The 23,152-nt window shown below is 35.1% G+C and overlaps 1 protein-coding gene across 1 annotated transcript in view; it reads left to right on the top strand.

Annotated features, from left to right (window-relative positions):
• Positions 1 to 23,152, top strand: part of LOC149797686 (ATP-dependent DNA helicase DDX11-like) — a 148,136-nt gene that overhangs the window by 13,974 nt on the left and 111,010 nt on the right. Inside the window, exons 4-10 of the mRNA XM_089962606.1 lie at positions 3,319 to 3,431; positions 9,900 to 9,937; positions 11,504 to 11,568; positions 12,999 to 13,076; positions 17,768 to 17,986; positions 19,019 to 19,126; positions 22,758 to 22,851. Of these exons, the coding sequence (XP_089818732.1) occupies positions 3,319 to 3,431; positions 9,900 to 9,937; positions 11,504 to 11,568; positions 12,999 to 13,076; positions 17,768 to 17,986; positions 19,019 to 19,126; positions 22,758 to 22,851 (715 nt within the window). The remainder of the gene's footprint in view (positions 1 to 3,318; positions 3,432 to 9,899; positions 9,938 to 11,503; positions 11,569 to 12,998; positions 13,077 to 17,767; positions 17,987 to 19,018; positions 19,127 to 22,757; positions 22,852 to 23,152) is intronic.

The raw sequence follows: 23,152 nt of genomic DNA, 5'->3' as shown, positions 1-23,152 counted from the left end.
CAAAGCAAACTGAATCAGCATTAATTCAGAAGATTCCATTTTGAAATACATGTTTTATCTAGCTAATCTGTAAACACATCCATAGATACACAGCTGTGGTCTAAGGGGTTAGAACATCTGCGTCTGATTTGGGAGGTTGCAGGTTTAAACCCTAGCCAGGTCATACCAAAAACTTACAAAAATGGTAGTAGCAGCTGCCATGCTTGGCACTTAGTATTGAGAAGTTAGTGTTACGACTGGTCAGCCTGGTGTCAGGATAACATGACTAGGTGGGACATGATGCTTTAGGTCTGTGGCATGATGCCTCAGTGCTAGACATCACTACAAACTGCCACACTGCAGACATAGTGAAATGACAAAAAATTTTAAAGCTACATTAAAAATTAATAGGAATCCACACACATGCTTCAGGGTTTCAAAGTCTTTTCTTCGAGTACATTTAAAAATATAAAATTATAACAATTGTAGGTCGAAAATAAGACAATACTAGTAGAGGAAATAATGATTGGGATTCAAATTCGTTTTATTTTTACTATTCATGGTTATTGACCAGGTATTTTTAATTTTATGCTTATTATATGAACCCTGTTTAAACTGGTTTTCTTTTGATATATATTCATATGGTTTACAACATAAATAATAAGATATTTTTGACAATACTTAAGCTGTGAAGAAAGGAATCTGGTATTAAATACGTGTAATTTATTTTCTTCTTTTATCTGAATAGCACATTGTCAGGCTTTCTGAATTTCATGCTGTTGCCATGTTACATCTCTGTTTATGCTTATGAGTACTTTTTGAAATACCAGTGCTCCAAATTTTAAATCATGAGTACTTCTGCTCATACTCTAATTGACAAAAGAAAAGCTTTTTTATGCTTAGCTGAGTACTTAAAAAATTCTTTGTCCCATGTGTGATACCAATATAGTTATTCTATTATTAATCAAACATATTTGTTCAGGCTACCTCTGTGAAATGGTGCAAAATGTTTGTCCAATTTATTGCTGTGCCATAAAAGACCAAACCAATTGAATCAAACACAGCTCTGTGCAATTTATGTAATACTTATTCTAATTTGGAAATGATTTCTAATATTTTCTGTAGAATTAAAGTTCTTTGGTAAATAAGAGATTTTCTGTTTCTCTTTCTGTAAAATCAGACCTGCCAAACCCTAAAAGTTTACCATACCGCACATTGAAATGACCCTTAAACTACTGACTTGAGGATTGTTAGCAAAAAATACAAAAAATATGACTGTTGCCATAAAATTCTGATATTGTCTTGTCCAGGTTTTGTTTGGATCCAGGATTTATACTTTGTGGAGGTGGTTGGGGAACCAGGCTCATTTTGCATGGCGCATCCAAGACACTTGAATCTGCCCATGTTCGTATATATCATGCATGAAAATGTAATTCAGCCCAAAAAAACACAATGTTTAAGGGTTTAATCAACTTTTAATATCCAAAACAATGGCATAGGCGTATAAAATACAGTGTTCAGACATATGGCTGTTCTAAGGAAAAAAGCGGGGAAGGTGATAATTATGTTTATTGGACATGCTGATCCAAGTATTGCTCATGGCAAGAGAGATGATTGCTGCTGCTAGGTAAATTTATTGGAAAGAAAAACTGAAGCTTGTTTCCAGTTGAGAGATCCTGTAGGAAACCATGTGATTTGGAACTTCAGGTTCTGAAATTGGACTGGTCGAAGTGTACTTTACAAAAACATTATCTTTGCTGCATCAGACCACACTTTTAAACTTTTAAAACTGCATGTTTTTGAAGCTGATATGATTTGTTATAGCTTAAACAAAATTGGTCTATCTTTTGAAAAGAATTTTGACTGCCTTTCTGAGAATGTCCTTTAACAATTGGGTCATTTGGAAAAGGATCTCAGAGTTAATGATTCAAGAAACTGAATGAAATTTGGGTGTGACAGAGCAATTATAGATTTCTGGTCCTACATAAACTCTGTGGCCTTGTGGGTGTAGAATTGGCTAGATGAGTCCATCCTTTAGTTTTTTTAGCGCAACTAATCCTCCATTTTTTTTAATGGATTACCATTGAGCTTGGTAAATAGTCATCACCTGAAGATGCATGTTGAGAAAACACTTTATCCCATAATTTTTGTTAGAGTTATTCCATTCTCTATCTTAAAGCATGATACACAATCTTGTTAGTGCAACTAGTCCCACAGCTTATGATGGATTGCCATCGAAAATATTATGAAGATAGACATATTGACTGTTCAATTTGCTCTAACAATTTTTTGCAGTCTAGTTCATAGACCAGAAGAGCCAATAAATTTGATTGTCACAGCTCCTAAACTACTTGGAGGTTTACCGTGAAACTTCACACACACAAGAATATCAAGGACATAGCTTCAACTTAACATGAATAAATGGTCTATCTAGAATTCCTAGAAATTGACATTATGTTTTAAGTGTATTGACTTACAGGTGGATGCAGTGGTAGAATTTTGTGAATGCAAGCAGGTTTTAATGGATACTTATATTATTGTCATCATAAGAAAATATGTTGACTAGTCATCATACTGTCACTGTTTTCACAAGAGTTGTGCTTTGTTTTTGGAGGGATTATTGGCTTGTTAATTGGGGTGCTGGATGTGAGAGGGGTACATTTATGTGAGCAAATTGCTCATAATTCCTCTAAATCCTATTAGATTGATGCAGGGCCCAAATGAGAAATAATGTATTATTGTACATTCATTTATTTTTGTTGTATATATTTTTATGTCTCTGCATCACGATGTCAGAGCCCATTTGTCCATTCTTGTAATGACCATAGTGTTGAAACCCTTGTTTGTTTGATGTACATTTTAAAGATTTTGTCATGATGGAGATAATTTCCTCTTGGTGAGGTTTAAATTTCCACAGTATGACATCCTTATTTCCAGCATGGTTCAGGAACCAATGAATATATTCTGATGCAGTTCAGTGTCTACGTTGTTTCAGACCTAGATATATATTTTATAGTTTTGTCTCATTTTTCAAGGAGTTATGGTTTCTGATTGCCTTTTCTCTTGTCTTTCGTTTCCACAGCAATATTTTACCAGAGTTTGTTAAATTGCAACCAGATTTGGAGTGCAGCTCGATATTGAGGAGACCTTGAATTATTTGGATTTTTAGTATTCTGTCTTTACTTGGAGAATTTATGACCCCTGAGTGTCTGTTCTCCTAACTTTGTTCTCCAGACAAGTTCCTGTGTTGAAGCAAATCGTAATAAGTGTGACCATTTGTAAATAGTTATAGTTCCATTTACATTGCCGATAGAATGGTTCAAACTATCCATGTTTCAGGGCAAATCCTTGAGCCTGATATGCGGAGCACTACGCTGGTTGAAGGACTTTCAGAAGAGACAACAGGAAGAATTGGATTTATTACTGGCTGCTGCTGGGACAACATCAGATGGGTAATGCTGAAATCGTTTTTTTAATTATTATTTTATGTAAGATACATTGCCTAGTCGTGATACATTAGGTGTTCATTTTACTACATCACATACATCTTGTGTTGGTCTAGCAACAGATGTACTAAATTGTCTGCATGCTTGAAAAGTAAGTCAGACAAAAGTAGTCTCCCCTTGGCATCCTAAACATTGTAGTTGTTGGGTCCTGCTTCCTCACATGCTGGTGTGCTGGGCAGCTTCCACCTTTTGGTCCTTTCTGTCCTTGGAGTTTTCTCACTTTAGGGAAATATACTCCATCATATTTCTATCTTTCTCTTGCTCCAGTTTCATTCCTGATGAACAATTGATCACCTCATTTGTCATCTTTGTCATGCATTTATTCAGTCAGCACGACCTTAAATACTTGCAACATAGTCATTAGTATTTGCAAGCCAGTTCAGTACTAGACTCATTTTCTAGTTACCCAGGCCAGTAATTAGTTTTCTGTTTGTAAGTTTGTAACTGTACAGTTTTGAATGTATTGTTATTTCACTAATTGAAGTTTAATAGTATCCCCTGCATGTTTGTCTGATTTTTAGTTGTACTTGCCTTTATTTTATAGGTGCCAGGTACAATGGGCAGAACTAAGTGTTTTTAGTGCACTTGCTTCAAACAGGGCAGGAGATAATCATCCCTTTTGTATTAATTGTATTGGATGCATTTCACACTGTATATGCAATGCTTGTTCTTCATGGATGGAAAATAGATGGGTGATTATTTCTGCCAAGCAAATGTCCTGGGTCAACATAAGGGCTTAGAAAAGAACAATTTGAGACTTCGATGCCAAAGCCATCTCTGTAGACAACTTACTCTTGAGCATGTTTCAAGAACAGAAAATTCACTGATCAAGAAGGCAAGTTGGCACCATTATCACAGGCCCATCACCCAGCTTGTGGATCAACAACCTTCTTAATTTTGTAGTGAAAATTAATTGGAAAATCTTGCCTTCTCCTCAGCTGCATGGAAAAACATGAATGCAGATTTTCCATCTGTATCAGCTGATATCTCAATAGTCATTAGTGTTTGACAGCTATGACCTCATAGCTGGGATTTTCATTATTTGTGAAAGAGACTGGTTAAGATTTCTTGCCTTTTGTTTAAAGCTGTCAACGGGTACCTGGGTACTTGGCTATCTGCCCATTCATAATTACCTGGGTACTAAAATGAGCCATAGGGTACCCATTTAAAGTATACACTGGGTACTAAAATGAGCCATGGGGTACTCATTTAAAGTATACACTGGGTACTAAAATGAGCCATAGTGTATCCATTTAAAGTATACAAGTTTTCTGCCACTGCTTGTAATGGCAGCACTCACTTTGTTTCAAGTTGACAATCCTTTTGACTGAGCTTCCAATATGGATACATTTTCAAGCAGAGGCGTGACTTTTCTAGAAAATAATTGACCATAATCCCATAGCTTGTTTTCCATGGGACAATACATTGATTGCACTGCAAGTGTGGTTCAGTGGCAAGTAACAGTTGGTGCTTATTGGATCATGTAATATATAGATTACTTGTTATGCTCAAATTTTGCTTATCATAAGCATACAATAGCAATAATTATGCTTATACCTCTTGGGGTGGTTGGTTAGTTGGCATGTATGGATACATTGTTTTCCACTTAGCATATAAAGTACTAACCTAAGATCAGACAAGTTCTTTGTTATTTCAACTCACAAAGTGCTAATTTCAACATGGTGGTTCCACCCAGGTTCCTCAGCAGCATCATAAGATTGAAAGTCACGTGACTTCTACTCAATTTAAGGAAACAAACTTTTGTTTTTTTTCTTAAGGCACATGGTCCATATTTTCTGTATATCAAGTGACTTACCCTATCCTGTTTATTCATATCAAAGCTGCATTATGAATGTTAGGAGACTGGAGTCTTGACCTGCCTATGACTAAGGGGATGTAACTTCCTCTTTTCCCTATTCTCTTAATGTATTATTATAGGTTATGTTGTTATTATGGGATTTGACACCATTTTTCAGCACAAGGCAGGATATGCATGTTGGCCACTATTGGTGGTGGAGGAAGAACCCAGAAAACCCCTGGAAAGAACAACCGACCCATGAGAAGCTACTGGCAAGCTTTCTCACATACCCACATAGGGCGAACCTGAGACTCAAACTCAGGCAGACATAGGTGAATTGGCAATGATCCATGACGATGAGCGCTTTAGACCACTCGGGGCCCCTATAGGTAATGCATTTGTAGACAAAAATACTTTTTAGAAAAAGTTAAATACATTTTTTCATCTTTGCTTTCCTGATTATAATACCTGCATACCCTCACAAGCCCTTCCTGCAGTTACAACCCTAAAAAACATGTACCACTGCTCCAGTAGTTATTGACAACCACATGGTCTTTTGTACCACTTCCTGTATTCAGAGTGAGACAACTCCTGTACAACTTGTTAAGCATGAGGCAACATTTTAGCTCCGTTTGTTGGTAAACCAAGTTGCGAAGTTTGTAATGTTTTTTTTCCTTCTTGAAAGAGTGGAATTTGCAAGATAGTGGACATACTACTGATGTATTGTATTATCTTAGCAACATTTCTGCTTTCAAAAGTTTTAGTTTCTGATGGTCATCTTCTCTTTATTTTTGATGTCTGATTAGCACTTCAATCGTTAGCTAAGGTTCATTTTGTACCAAATGATGATCTTGGACTTCTTGAATAGGATATTTTGCATTAAAGGTAAGGTGCATTAGGTTATAAACTATCACAGGATTCCTTGATTGTTCAGATCTGGAAGTTTCCAATAGGAGAGAGTTGTTAAAACTAATGGTGGAATTTTTAGAATTCCTTATTCTTAAAATTCTTTTTCAAATTCATATTAATGAGGTAATGATGCATCTTCTGATTGGGACTGCTTCGGTGGCCTAGTGGTTAAAGTGTTCACCTCGGATTCGAGAGGTCATGGGTTCGATCCCCGGCTGAGTCATACCAAAGTCTTTAAAAAAATGGTAATAACAGCTGCCTCGCTTGGCACTCAGCATTAAGAGGTTAGTGTTAGGGCTGGTCAGCCTGGTGTCAGGATAATGTGACTGGTTGGGACATCATGCTACATGTCTGCAGCATGATGCCCCAGTGCTAGACATCACTATAAACTGCCACATTGCAGACATCTTAGCGATATGACTGAAAAATTGTTAAAGCTTTGTTAAAAATCAAAATCACATCACATCACATTAAAAGCAAGATATTTGGGAAAAGTTAAGTGTTATTGTCATTCATCCTCTAAAAACTGTTTTCACTTTATAAAGGGCCCACACTTTCACCTCTTGCTATAGCAACAATTTTACAGCACACACACACACACATCTGATTGGTTGAACTTCTTACCATTCTGCAGATTTTCAGATTTGATTTTGAGAAATCTTCATAAATATATTTAAGATATGAAGAATAAAAAAAATAAGTGTAATTATGAGCAAGATGGAAAAATAATTTTTAATATTGTGAAACAACGTTGCAATAGCTACAATTTAAATATAAATTGAAGGTAATGCAAGAGTCATTACACTCACATGGGACTGGATGGTCCTGGTATTAAACTCTCTCGGGTGAATCCTGGTCAGAAGTGAGTTGACGTATGCCGATGTGTTGTTTGCAGGATGTGCAAAGAATGAATAGAACCCCCACCCCCCGCCATACATATCTTTTTTTTTGTGCTGGCATGCTTCACAAAGTAAAACTCCATCAACCATGACATCTGAAATTTATTTTTTTTAGGTTTTGCTGATAGTTAATTGCTTCCTAAAACAGCTTCAGAAATGGATTACACTTGAACACTATATCAAAAGCTGAAGTGATCATGCTTTGCATTCTATATGTGCAGTAAAATCTGACTTCAAAGAAACATTTCTGATGTTCACTAATTCATCAAAAATATTATATGTATGGCTTAACATTCTCATTAAAGCAGTGATATGTTATAATTTAATTGATTAAGTGTAGTTTAAGTAATAAACAATGCATCCTTCTCTGGCCCCTTGCTGGGTCCCACTTTGTCTTAAATTGGGGGCCTTCATTACAGTCACATTCCTCCATAGTCACAGGGCTGCCTTCACTTTGTTTGGGCCATTGCCAAGTTTTATGCATTGACAACTTTACTTTTTACCCCCAATTTGTGTCAGTGCTTAAATGTATTCAACTATTATGCCCATATACTTCATACCCACTTCCTACGGTGCATGGATGGAGTGTCAGCTGATGTTTGCTATCATAGCATTCCTCAGGATCAGACTTAATGAGTTTCGGTTATCAGTGTCCCTATATACCTCACATCAGCCCCTTGCAGCTCCACATACAGGTGTCGGACACTCTTCACAACCCTACAATCTCCACCGAGTCTCTCTTCCTGAAGTATTCCTATAGAAAAATTCAGAGCTGGGCTGGTGCAGTGTGCAGTGATAATATTTGCCCCATTATGCCAAATTTATATCTATAATAATGTTTATATTGAACCTATGTATTGTATGTTATTTAAATAATAACTTTTGCTCTTGTACAAGTATCTACCATCTCTTTGATTTACCTCTAATGGGTTATTCCACTTCCTGATCCTACCTGTGCAAAATAGCACAATGGGCTCATCCACTGCAGCTTTCAAACACATCTCACTAGCTATTGTCGGCCATTTAATGTGTGAAATGGTGGTTTATACCTGACCTCTTTGCCTTTAATTACCGCTATTTAAACTGCCTAAGGCATAGTTTTACATCAGCTCCAATCATGACAGTTTACCATTTTTATACATGCCAAATGTAACAGGCATGTACTGAAAGTGGTGTTTTTTATTTCTGCAGTTTAATGAAAAATTGTGTTTTCTCCTAACACGACCGTGTCAGGTGGTTTGGGAGTACAAAGTAATATTTTTAGCATGACTTGCCATGCTTCAGTTTGATTAAATTCAGATCTCAATTTCTTGTAGGACATTAGTGATCTGATTTAGATCACACTGTGTTATGGCAAGTATGTCAACATCTTGAAAATAAACTTAAACATTTCATCGGTGCGATCAAAGTTTCTTCAGTTATATTATAGAATTATTCTGACAAGCCTGACAGGCACCTCACTTAGAATAAAGTATGGGCCCGATCTAAAATTAGTGGAGCCCCAGGCGTAGAGCACTGTTAGCAAATCTATATCAGATCAGATTTTTATTAGATTTGGTAAATAGGCTATTACTGTATCAACATTTCCAATCAGTTATATTATGAATGATATCTGTGCATATTAAAGAGGTATTCTTGTACCTAAGTGGCTGATCATCTTATGATGCAAGAGAGAATATTTCTAACCCAGTTGTAATTAAACAAGGTAATTAGGTTAATATCATCAAAATATTGAATTGATCTATTTCAAGCAAAACTTTACAAATTTATGATTCTGATTGGCTGAAGTTTTTTTACTTTTGAAAAATCTATTTGGTAAAAATGTAATGAAGATCTCTTATACAAGATCAGTTCATATTAATGATGTTGTAGTGACTTATATTTTGATCAGACTTGTTCATTAGTCTTGCATCATCAAGACATTGGATAAATTTGATCATGAGTAAAATCTGCACATATTTATGCATTAGTCTTTTATCAATGGATTAAGCTTGTCATAACTCTGGTGATCGAATATCAGTCAGATTTTCTTTTTTTGGTAAATAAGTTTGTATCATCATTCAAAGTTCTATAATAAGTGAGCACATATTGAACTATCTAAATCTAGAGGCTATATTTTTCATCCAGATTCAATAAAAACTTGTTAAATGGTTTGCATCATCATTATCTTGAATGATTCATTAAGAAGGGACTTGGTATCTTATTCTGCTGATATCTTTGGAAAGAATGTTTATCAGCCTTATTGGGACAAAAGTAATGTCATGACATATAACTTGGGACTTAATTCACTTAGATTGTGTTCCTCAAACACTACATAAGCCTCCGTAGTGAAATGGTCAGTCTTATGTTATGTAAGTCTTGTGAGTATTATCAGACCCACTTTGGCCTTTTGTAATGAAATATGAAGCCCAAGATACCAAGGGACTGAAATTTCAAAAAATGTTTATGTTCAAACAAAAGCAACACATTTATTTCAAATTTGACTGTCCAAATTAAATCTTCCTTCTCTGTATAGCATATAAAATTTGGGTAGGACAACTTTTGGAACAAACCATTAATTGTGAATGGAAACAAGCTCATGGCTATTCAAGTAAAATGTATTTGAGACTCAGAGAAGTCACTTTCAGTGTGGAGTAGTCACCCACAGATTGCTTTAGAATTTTGTAGCATTTTAATTTGAATATCTTGAGTAATAAGAATAAACTAACATTAATTTTTTTTTTAACTGACCTCCCAGCATAAATAATATCATCTGCTTCCTTCTTTGGTAAAATTCTGGTGTGAAAAAGTTATCCCTTTTCATTTCAGAGACAAAGAAAGTCAAAAGAAAGCTAATGGAAATACAGGTATACGTGTTTTTTCTTGGGTAACCAATATTAAAAGATCTGTATGTCTTAAATAGTGGAAAAGTTAATTGAACTTTGTATTTTATACTGTAAGTACTTGCATGCATGTTAAAAAAGGCATAATGTCATTTCCTAGATCTTTTTTAGGAAAGTATTTGTTCTGGATTCTCATATCATTATGGTATTACAATTTGACTTACCTACTCCAGAAAAAATCTAATGTTACAGAATTAACATGGGTTCTTGTTGGTATCGGGCCATATTTGACATAAAACTAATGTCACAGATTTAACATTTGTACTTGTTGGTATCAGGCCATATTTGACAGAACTAATGTCACAGATTTAACATTTGTACTTGTTGGTATTGGGCCATATTTGACATAAAACTAATGTCACAGATTTAACATTTGTACTTGTTGTTATCGGGCCATATTTGACAGAACTAATGTCACAGATTTAACATTTGTACTTGTTGGTATCAGGCCATATTTGACATAGAACTAAATTGTACATTTTGTATTTTTCATGATATGTATGTGTGGCAGAAGTTTTTATCAGGCATTACATTTTTGAACACAGTGGAAATTAAACTTTGTTTTTGCCCAATACAAATAAAAAATGACTATGTTGGAATTGATGTATCTTTCAAAAACTTGCCTACACTGTTGAATGAGTACATGCACCAAGCCTTTGTTGCTCTTTGGACTGGCAGATTAAGTCATTCAGCCCCAGTACTGTTATCAGTATCTCTGCTGCTAAGCCCCAGCAGCACTAAACTGTGTCAAGCTGCTTGTGCCCCAGAGTTTTTACCTGTTTGAAAATTTTTGAAAACATAGTGCACATGCATTCACTCTTACCTTAATTTCTCTTCTTATATCCAATTAAAATCCATGAAATTTTCACAAATTATTTCAAATGAATTTGTCTACACAGTGATGTATTTTTTTTTCTCCCTATCTGTTCAAGTTTTTCACAACTTATTTATACACTATTTACAAAATTATGTGCAACATTTATCTGCAAAAACTCTATCATCATCACTGTTAGCATCCTCATCTTCTGACGATTCAGTCTCAGAAACTTCTATGTCCGAATCTAAATTTTGCAAAATATCCAACTGCTGCACATATCTTTCCTCAGCTTGCTCAATATTTTCGAGATCAAACCTGAGAAACTCCTCATTTTTGCACTCATCAAAAATCACCCTTAAGTCCGTCATCATTTATGATTTTCATGAACAGAACACGTGTAGTGAAACTGCTCTCAAACAGTAACCCTTGGCTTCTGAACAATTCAAATTGCCACAAAGGAAAGTAAAATTATTTCTGGTTGGTTTAATAGTTGTTTAGTTCTTGGAAAAAACCCATTTGTCACCAATGAGAGACATTGTATCTAACACAAATTTATCATGACTGGAGACTGGATCAGCCATTGAATGTAGTAAACAAACCATGACTATAGGCCACATCGGCCATTGAATGCAGAAACCGAATTACGCCTCAGACGGGATCGGGGCCAAATGAGTTAAAGTTTAATTCACTATTTCATGTGATCTAACTTTCAGAATTGGACTGGATAGCAGAATTCGCAGAGAAGAAGAAGGAAGAAGAAAATGTTAAAAGGATTAAGGTAATTTCTGAAGCATTTTTGTTTTTTTTTTCTACTTTTCAGCCATTCTTCTCTGTTATGAATAAAGACAAGATACGAAATTTTACTAAATAATTCATATTTCTTTTTAAAGTTTATTCATATAAAAATTGAGAAAGCTTCTAAAACTAAAAGTTTCAATGTTAGAGTTTTCTTTTCTGTGTATGAAGTCACACATGGACAAATGAGTTTGTATGGATTGGTTTGCTTTGTCATTTTTAGGTATATTGGTACATGAAGGTCATATTATGTTGGGACAAAGTAAAGTGCTTTGGCTGAAGGACAAACCATTGCAGCTGACCAGGGCTGAACTGTCCACAGCCTTTCGGTCACAAGTCTGACATGCTAACCACTCTGCATCTGGAACTCTCTATTTAAGTTGTATGTTATTTGTGAGTACTTCACAGGCATGAACTAGTTATGCTTGTTAGCAGAAATCCAGTTCTTTCCTCACTAAATAGACAACAAATTTGAGGTGATAGCTGGGAGTGGGGGGTATTTAGGTATGTAAGGAAACCTGTAACAAATTACTGGTAGCTTCTGAGTAAAACCTAGGCAGCACTTGGAATGATCTAATAGTATTGTCCCTAATAATAGCTTAGTGTTTTATTAATGGTTTGAGTATAATAAAATATCTTCCAATCAACCAGAAGAATCAATTGTTGCATGTATTTAATTTCAGGTGACATTGCCAAAATGTCACTAAAGAGTAGATTGTGGCTCAGTTGCAGACTGATTTGGACTAGAAATGGTGAATACTTGACAGGAAGAAAGATTTTAAATTGTAAAATATAGAAATTGATGTACATCCTACAGTTAGATTGAACTGGTAAGAACAAAGAGTTGAGATTGTCAAAAAATACTCAGGCACTGCAGTGCTTTTTCAGTGAATTCATTCAAAAAACATTAATATTCTGGGAAAGTTTTGAGCATTTTTTGCAGTGATCTTGTATATTATGGAGTGAGAGAAGGAAATGATAATAAGTCTCTGATAAAGCTGGATTTTGGACTTGAGAATTTTAAAAATTCTGAACACACTCATGACTGTTTGTTCGATCTTTAAATTTGTGGATTTTGATAATGAAATAGTTTATTCATTTTAATAGCCCCATGACAAATAGTCACAGTAACTTTTTAAATGGCACATTTGTTAACAAATCAGGTTCTTGAAAATTCTTTTCTTTTCATTGTAGTAGTGCCTTGTAACCCATGACAGAATCACAACACCCAAAGATACATCTCAGTTTGACAGTAAAAGGCTGGAATATTTTCAAATTTGAGACACCTTTCCATGAATGTTTGTGCTCTTAATGTAGTTTAGATAAAGAATGCACATGTAAAGGAACATAACAGAAAATAAGAAACGAAAACTTATTTGCCATTATTAAAAATAGTTGCAATTTTCTTTTCAGGAAATGCAGGAGCAAAGACTGAAGAAAGAAGAGAAACTTAATGAAATTAAAGATCGAATCAGAGTTAAGAAGCGAAAGGTAACTTAAATGTCACAATCCATTTCCCCTCAGAAAAATACTACCATATTACCATTTTGTCAGTAATAGAACAGTGCTAAAAATATCTGATGCCCAGGGCCCCTTTAATTTTAGGTTGGGCCCAGTCCTGTATTCTAAGTGAGGCGCCTGTTGGGCTTGTCCAAAAAAATAATTTGCCCGAGGAAACATTGATCATACTGCTGAAATGTGTATATGTATTTTCAAGATGTTGACATACATGTCATAAAATGGTTCAATCTAAATCAGATCACAACTGTCCTATGTGAAATTGAGATCTGATTTTATTCAAATTTAAGGATGGCTTGTCGTGCTAAAAATATGATTTTGTACTCCCAAATGCCCATACACAGTTGTGTTTTGGGAAGCAATTAACTATCAGCAAAGCCCCCAAAAAATAAATTTCAGAAGTCTTGGTTGATGGAGTTTTACATTGTGAAGCACTCTAGCAGCCAAAAATAAACAAAACAGATAAGGAGGAGGCTATTAATTCTTTGCACATCTTGCAAACAACACATTGGCATATATCTACTCGCTTCTGACCAGGATTCACTCAGAGAATCCAGCAGAGAGGTTTGACCACCTGGCCCATCCAGTCCCTAGTGAGTGTAATGATGAACACTGATGACACTTGCATCACTTTCAAACCCTATTGAATTTATATTTGAAATTTAGCTATTGCAATGTGTGACAATATAAAAATAGGGGAAATTTTGGGCATGTGGAAATTGGAGTTCGGGCTTGTGGAATTTTAAGTCTGGGCTTGTGAGTTTATTTAAGTCACCAGCTCTGGGCCTGTGTCTAAAACAAATTTTCTTTGAGCACATTTGAATCAAGTTCTTTATTGCCAAATATTGGAAAATTGAGCTGTCAGGTTTATTTCACATCAGGAAATATTTGTGATTAATTTTTGTTCTAGCTGCTCACTTATTTATGCCTGAAATTGGGTAGGTACTGTTAGAAATCTCAATCCTTAGTTACTGTTAGTAATCTCAGTCCATAGGTACTGTTAGTAATCTCAGCCCTTGGGTACTGTTAGTAATCTCAGCCCTTAGGTACTGTTAGTAATCTCAGCCCTTGGGTACTGTTAGTAATCTCAGCCCTTAGGTACTGTTAGTAATCTCAGCCCTTAGGTACTGTTAGTAATCTCAGCTCTTAGGTATTGTTAGTAATCTCACCCCTTTGCTACTAATAGCAATCTCAGCCCATAGGTACTGTTAGTAATCTAAGCCCTTAGGTACTAATAGTAATCTCAGCCCATATGTACTGTTAGTAATCTCAGCCCTTAGGTACTAATAGTAATCTCAGCCCATAGGTACTGTTAGTAATCTCAGCCCTTAGGTACTTTTAGTAATCTCAGCCCTTAGGTACTTTTAGTAATCTCAGCCCTTAGGTACTGTTAGTAATCTCAGCCCATTGGTACTGTTAGTTATGTCAGCCTTTAGGTATTGTTAGTAATCTCAGCCCCTAGGTACTGTTGGTAATCTTAGCCCTATAATTTAAGTTCAGAATAAAAATAATCTCACCTCATGTTTCGTCTGTCATAAAAATTGATAAACACGTTTTCGTGATATGTATAACCAACCTTGAATTTAGGATTCAACCTTGAGGACTCATTGAGTTTTGAAAAGGTCAGTTTTACTCTTGAAAAATCCTTAAATTTGTTCAAAACTTCTTTGAAATTTTTCCCAGCGTCATTGAATTTATCCAAGGGAATACAAATTGTTATAATGGAATTAAATATACACCACTCCTGTAATAACTCGCATCCAGATAATTCATAAACCCACATACAAAAATGATTGACCTATATATACAGGCGATGTTGAATGCAAATCATCAGTGTATGTAATATAACTGCCAAAAACAATTGTGGCAGTAAAATGATAAACTGTTGGAAAGTGATGCCAATATTTGGCTTGGAGAGATTCATGGCTTTATGGCAGTGTCCAATCTCTCCCCTGGTCTTGCCGGCTAAAGTTTTATATATCAAGGAAGATATGAACATAATAGTTGAGTACATTTAATTAAGTACTGACACATATTGGGGGTCAAAAGTGAAGCTGTGAAGGCATAAAACTTCGCAATGACCTAGAACAGAGCTGGAACAACGTGCTAAGCAAGAAATGTTCCATATGTATTACGTTCTGGAAGGCGGGTGGGAGGTGGTTAAATACAGCATCCACACACATTGAAAAGAACACGTCTCTACAGGCGTCTTAGTTGCTACATCAGTGTAGCCTCATCTGTCAGTGTTTGATCACATGCTTCTACCCAGTCATCTGATTGGTTCAACATGACAACATCTCTTTAGTTACTTGCTTATTAACATAAACTGGCAGCAGTGACCTTGTATCTGGGCAGAGACTCCATAGTAGCCAAACAAGGCCCATCAAGGGGCCAGTGAAGGATGCATTGTGTATTGCTCAAACTACATTTAATTAAATTATATGATATGATTAGACCTGATATTAGTAATATGTAACCCTGTTATAACGTGCCGTGTTATGACACATATTCAGATATAACACAGTCATGGCAAGGCTCTCGAAATTTCACATGCATATATTTTTCTTGTACACGAAAAATATTTTTTCTTTTTTTTGAAAGTACTAAAAAAATCATGCAATAAGCTTATATCTTTTTGGGGAAGAGATGGTGTATAAATTGTTATTCTTAAGACGATCTTGTCTTGGCTCTTGAAATTTCATATACATGTACATTTCTAGTACATGAAATATTTTTTCTTCTTAAAAGTATGAAACATAATGCGTAAAAAGTTTGTTCAGTGTTAGTGCTGCGCTTCGCCTATTTTGCAAATTACGATTGTTTTTTCCCTTATTTTCAACAAAATATACCATCTAGCAAAAAAATTTGCAACAACATTGTTGGCTGTTTAAACATGTATAAACAATCTTGGGTTTGGAGTGTAGAATTTCAAATGCATCTTGAAAGGAAGCTTCAAACTTGGATATAAAATGGAATATAAATGACTACATTTGACTACATTTGACCAAGTGATGGCTAAAAATAGTTTTGATGAAACTTCAAAGAAAACTTACTACATTTGAAGCACCGATCGTTCTATATAAGTGCTAAGCAAACAGAAAATAAAATTATTCTCAGTCAATGTTCTACAGTTATTTGATGTTGGTGCCAGAATAACAAACAGGCTTTTGTTTGGTCCTCCAAATTTGTTCTTTAGCTTTGGCTTCAAATACACATTTAGCCTTCATCAAAGCAAGCTAACTACATTCTTCAATAAAAACAGCACCTTTCATAAAAGGAAGTCAGCACCAAACTTAAATACAATGGAATCAGATGAATTTTCCAAAATGACCAGAAGGCATTTATTATGCCTTGGAAGTTTCCTTTTTGCAGGAAAAATATTTATGCTTATGACTGCAAACAATGGCAGCATAAAATTCAAATTAAATTTCCAATCTTTTGAAACCATTGATATCTGGCTGTCAAGTTACTTTTTGATTTGTACACATTTTCATTTCCCTACGAATATCCTCATCCCCTGGGTAGCCTTGGCAAGATGGTAGCTTTCTCCAACTGAAAAAAAAATCTTGGCCAGTTTAAGTACATATACATATGGCATGCAAACAAATATATCCATATGCTACTGGCAACATTATCATTGTGAATTGTTTAGTGATGTGGTTTGTTGACAATGGGATATAGATCAAATGAGGACTTCCATTTTTTATATATGTGTTGTGTTTTTTAAAGGAATGTATATGACACATGAATTTTATAATTATAACATGTAATCTATACTCATATTCAAGAATTTTTCATACACATGTAGAGGACTTTGTGCATTATGGACTGTAGTACACAAATGTAAGTTATCAATATACAAGTGTATTTCTCTCCCCCCCCCCCCCCCACTGCAGGCAGTGGCAGCTTTTTTGGTACATGGATCATTTCTTCAGCTAACTGACTTAATTGGTTATGACACAGTTCAATCTATAACCACCATCCTATAGCAGGGTCACACTTTATCTCCATTTGATATTGTTGCACGAATGGCATTACTTGAAACAATGATAACAAATATTTTTAAAAGGAAATCACGAAAAGTTTTCAAAAAATAATTAATATGCTAATATAAGCTCTCTAGTGACATATAAGCAAAAGAAAATTTAGAAAAATAGTATTAGCTAGAACAGTATAGTTATGATAGCAAAAACGAACATGAACAGCAGCATCTAAAATTTATGGGGAAAAATGTCAGTAGTGACAAATTGGGGATAACAGTCTCTAGTTTGTGGATATGTACATGTTAATGGTGGTGGTATTTTACTCTTGCAAATATCAGATTTACTAGCTCTGATAAAGCTTTGTTGGTAAAACTCAGTTTGTGACATCTAAACCACTATTATAAGGCTATTGTTGGTAAAACTCAGTTTGTGACATCTAAACCACTGTTATAAGGCTATTGTTGGTAAAACTCAGTTTGTGACATCTAAACCACTGTTGTAAGGCTATTGAGGCTATTGTTGGTAAAACTCAAATAAGAGCTGTTAAAATAGTTTCCTGAGCAAGTTTGATGCATCAGCAGACATGTTCTTTTGAAAATACCATTTTTATTTTACTCACTAAGGAGGAAATCAGAATATAAGGAAGGATTTTGTCAGGATTATTTTCTTTGTTCTTTACAGTTGGATACTGCTTTTGATGATTTGATGGAAGGAGCTGCTGATGATGTTAGGAAAGCTTATGAAGACGAGATTAAGAAAGAGGAAGTAATTGAGGCAGCAGGAATTGACAAAAATGGCATCACTAAAGAGGATGAAGACCTGTTGCTGGATGATTACTATAGTGATGAGGAAACGGAAGAAAAGAATGAGGAAGATGAGATGGAAGACAATATAACAAAAGAAAGTAGATTTTGTTTCCCATTTTGACATGCCCCTTTTTTGTCACAAAAGTGTTTTATTGGTGATAGTTGCAAAATGTAGGGTATTTGTCAATTACTTACTCACTTTCTTACATAATTTATTTGTATATTATTTTTTTATTCATATAATGATTTTGTTTATATTTCATGTGAATCATGTATATTACGTTGTACAGTTGGTTAAAATGGGAATCTTTTCAATTTCAAAGTTATATTATAAATTTCAAAGACAAGCAGATTTCTAAAAAGTTGTGGCAAAAATTCAACATTAACACATGAAAAATAAAGCATCATGTTTTTAAACCTAACTTTAGGTTTCATTAATCAATCTATTTTTAGAAAAATGCCCCTCCCACCCCCTGTTCAAGTTGAGGGAGCAATTTGCCCAACAAAGGTTCAGTTCTATAATAGATTTGAATTTCGTTTATAATGACTGGCAACAGCTTCCGTAAGTTAATGTAACATGGAGACAGTTTATTGCTATTAAACTTTGTTTAAAAAATGTTCTTATTTATGATGCTGCATGTAATACACTAAAATGTCTTGTGGATGAAACATAGGTAAACCAAAATCGGCTTGAATCAAAATCATATTTCTAGTCCACAGTTTGTCTCTCTTTAATTTGAATAAACTTTAACCTGTTAAACCAAAAACCCTTTACTCTGAAAACTGAGCACAATTTTCAGGTCCAAATGCCAATTTTATACTTAAATTAACTCCAGAAAACCAAACTCTAAATTGAGCATATGATTGGCAACAGATCTTGAATGCCCAGAAACCATGTAGAGTAAATTAATACAACACAGAAATGTGCATAGATGCAATGATAATGACAATGAGATTTTGTCATGCTATAAAAAGACAGTTGCAGCATGTGAGAGGACATAAATTGAAGTTGGTCCAAACGGATTTCCATCATCAAAGATTTCACTGTATATTGTAGTAAGGACTTGTTTCTTTGTGCAATTAAGATAGAATTGTAGGAACAAATCTTGTGCCATGTTCTTTACAGATATATTACTGTAGTCGCACACATTCTCAGCTGTCACAGTTTGTCAGGGAAGTGATGAAGAGCCCATATGGGGAGGATGTAAAAGTTATTTCCCTTGGTTCAAGACAAGTAAGTCTATGCATACTTTTATTTAAGATAGGTAGATACAAATCTATTTGTCACCATCCACCCAGTAATACATCCTAGATAGAGGCCTTGAGTGGCAGAGTGATCTAAAGTGCTCACTGTTACAGATCATTGCAATCTCACCTCTGTCTGCATGGGTTTGAGTCTCAGGTTAGGCCAATGTGGGTATGTGAGAAAGCTTGCCATTAGTTTCTCATGGGTCAGTGGTTCTTTCTATGGTTTTCCTGGGTTCTTCCTCCACCATTTATACTGGTTGCCATGTATAGCCTATCTTGTGCTGCAAAATGGCGTTAAACCCTAGAACAACAACAACAGCAACAACATCCTAAATGTTTTTTAATCAATTAATAAATTAAAGCTACTGGAAAAAAATAAAGAAATTGGAGTTTTATAAAGAACAGTTTTATGCTAGTATTTGTGCATTGATTAGTAGAGTAGTTCTGCTTACTTGTGTTAAGCATGTAATGTCATATCTTTCCATCATATTCGTGGATTAGCCTCCCTCATACTTTTGAATATTTGATATAATTGGAATTGGGTGTGACATGAATAATCATCACAGGGTTGAGTGTAAGGGACTAATCAGTTTCTTGTTTGTTGGGGGTGGGGGTAAAGTTTATAGAGTAATGGACCTGTAATCCAATGCTTGCAGCTTCAATACCAGCCCAGATGAGCTGTCTAATTGTGTTCTTCAGATAGGTGCTTGGCTTCCATTTTCTTGGCATGATGTATCCAATAATGTTTTTAAAGTACTCTTCAAAACCAACCAATCAACCTTGATGAGGGCTTATTTCTCATGTTACCATTAAGATTATTGTCTTACCTTCGATAAATGTTACAACTGGAAGATGTTGAAACTGGCATTGTCTGCATATGAATTGGAAGTTTTCAATGGCAGTATTTCTTTCTGTCTGTAGATTTAATCACTTTCTACATACCATACTGTGGCCGAGTGGTCTAAAGCGTTTTCCGTCACGGATCACTGCCATCTCACCTCTGTCTGCGTGGGTTCGAGTCTCGGGCTCGTTCAATGTGGATATGTGAGAAAGCTTGCCGGTAGCTTCTCGTGGGTCGGTGGTTCTTTCCGGGGTTTTCCCGGGTTCTTCCTCCACCATTAATACTGGCCGTCATGTATAGCCTATCTTGTGCTAAAAAATGGCGTTAAACCCTAGAACAACAACAACAACATACCATACTAATCCACACATAAAATGATCCCAATTTGCAAGCAAGGTAGACCCATATTTCATGATGGCTTTATGTACCAGTGGATTAGTTTTAATAGAATCATTGGTATAGATGAAGAGAATTAATCAGCGGGTCACAGTTTTGCATCCGGGTTCTTCCACCACCATTTGTAATGGCCACCATGTATAGCAAATCTTGCCCCGAGAAATGGTGTTGAACCCAAAACAACAAGAATTTTGCATCAAACATGAAACTTTGCCATGTTTGCCAAGTATCTGATACAGAAGTCTTTTCAGAAGAATTTGAAAATGAGATTAAGAAAGTGAAGATATTTATTTGTTCAAAAATACCTTTGTTTGAACAGGTAAACCATAGCATTAATGGACTTAAAATCCTAATACAGCATTATGGAGTAGTAAATCTGGCAATGTAGTCAGCAGAGTGCTAAATTCAAGAAAGTTTTAATTTGGCAGAGCTTATGTTGGTGAAAAATCTTGTTTTGGAGCAGAATTAACAAAAAGACAGTAGCTGTGACAGAGCTGCCAAGTGTCCTATTTTTTTCCGTATTTGTCTTGTATTTTGGACCTGAATGTGGGTGTACATTTTTTTTTGCCCCCCCCCCCCCCAAAAAAAATGTTTTTGTAATTTAAAAAAAAAATGAAAAAATTTCCTTGGAATTTTCAGTTTCGAACGGACACTTGGTTCCATTCTGATAGAAATGTATCACATGTATATAGGAATACAGTTCTACAATATGGTTGGTTCATTCGAAATCAAGGCTACCATGCCTGTCTTATCTGCCGTATTGGATTTCGCAAACAGTTACCGCTGTCACTCTATCTCATCTTTGTAACATTCAACTTCTAATCATGTTGAATAGGAAAGCAGAATATTCAGAATTTTCTCCAGGAAAGACAAGAAAACAGAACTGGAAGGACAATATAGCCGTCTTGTTTAGATTTGTGAAACTATCTAGTAAAGGAGAAAACTTTACATTTTGCAAATTGTGTAACGTGATTTCGCTATTGGACATGGAGGCACACATTAAATACAAGAGCACGAATAAGCTAATAAACATCAGCTTGCTGCTTTGTCGTACACAACTCAGCCTGAACTTACGATGTATATAAATACCAGAGAGAACCTTGATGTAATTTGATTGAAATTTGGTTTATTACATTTCTTTTAGAAATGAACCTTACTCTTTCAGTTACTAGTGTTGCTGGCAATTTATTTTGCACATGTTTTCCAGACAGTAAAATCGCAATGGATTACTTGTATGCTAGAATGAAAACAGTTCAGTAAGAAAATCACACAGAACTAAGATCGTCAATGAAAGTTGTATGATGGAATTGATAATGATTGAGGAAAAAAAAACAAGGTGTGGAAAAGGCTTCTATAAACAGCCTATGTCTGGGTATGTTGCACTCTGGCACCTTCTGAATGGCACCCAAATGGAACATGGTGCCTGTCCAGAAGGTACAAGTGTGCAACACATGCATCGTTGACATTAAATTAGTACGTAAGGCATTGTCCTACTTTACTGATGGTTGTATATGTTCTAAATAGTTACATATACATTAAAATTGTAAAAATCAGTATTTGTTCCAGAAAACCATTATTTTTGTCTCAAGCAGTCAGCATTTTTATACTCGGGAGTTGGCAGCTATGCTGTGAGCTGTGAAAAGGAGTTCTCATTACAGAGCAATATTCATACAAAGATTAGAAACAGATTAAGCTGAGAAACAATAAACAGATTAATATTGTGGAACCTTGTTATGGTTTTCTACATTATACTTTTAACAGTGTGTCTGAATGTTTTTATATATAGCTAAGTATTTTTTTCAGGCAACAATTTACAATTTGTTAAAAACAAAATCACTAATTACTAAACAAATTTAAAAGAAAAAGAAAGCCCGTATGACCATACTAAAAAAGTTCTAAAACATGCTTGTTCTTTTTGCATTGAAGAAGTTAACAAGTCATTCTTTTCATGTCTTTGATGAATGTTGCAGAAGACCAGATGTTTACACATTTAATTATGCCTGCCATAAGGCAAAGCGTATTATGTTATATTTAATTATGCCTGTCATAAGGCAAAGTGTATTATGTTATATTTAATTATGCCTGCCATAAGGCAAAGTGTATTATGTTATGATGTCTGGCTGTTTAGCCATAAGTTTCATTCATGTTAGGTCTAAGACCAAACTTTGTGGATGGCTTGCACTGTGGATAAGGGACAGAATCCTACTCATTTCAGTGTCCAAAGGTTTGGGAATATAGCATGCCATTGATATTAGTGGGGAAATATATTTCCTCTTACCATAACCTACTAACTTTAGTTGTGGGTGAAGCGATGATTTTATATATTTTTTTATGTAAAAAGATTTTTCTTCTCATCCTTAATGTTATTATTTCATTCCAGAATCTTTGCATAAATTCAGCAGTTAAGCACTTGAAGTCACAGAGTCTCATTAATGATGCTTGTTTAGACCTGCAGAGAAACAAGTCCAGTAAAGGTACAGTAGCTCAGTTGGCTTTCCATGTAAGCTGTTTGTCAGATAAATTAATTGACCATAGAATGAAAATAAAGATTTAGGTTGAGACATCTTTGGATATGCAGATAAACGTGTCAGTTAAAGTAAAGGTGACAGTTAAATTTATATTGTATTTTCATGCAGACTGTTCATCAGATGAATTCCTGAAAATAAACGTACCATATATACTCGCATATAAGCCCGTTTGCGTATAATCCAACCTCCAAACTGAACAGGTATAAACACTAAAAAGTGCATGACCTGCATATAAGCCTGTTTGCGT

This window comes from Sinohyriopsis cumingii, chromosome 6, assembly GCF_028554795.1.
Source record: "Sinohyriopsis cumingii isolate HCF-2022 chromosome 6, ASM2855479v2, whole genome shotgun sequence".
In the NCBI taxonomy this organism is placed as follows: domain Eukaryota; kingdom Metazoa; phylum Mollusca; class Bivalvia; order Unionida; family Unionidae; genus Sinohyriopsis; species Sinohyriopsis cumingii.
The sequence above is the reverse complement of the archived record's forward strand: the minus strand, read 5'-3'. Positions and strand labels throughout refer to the sequence as shown.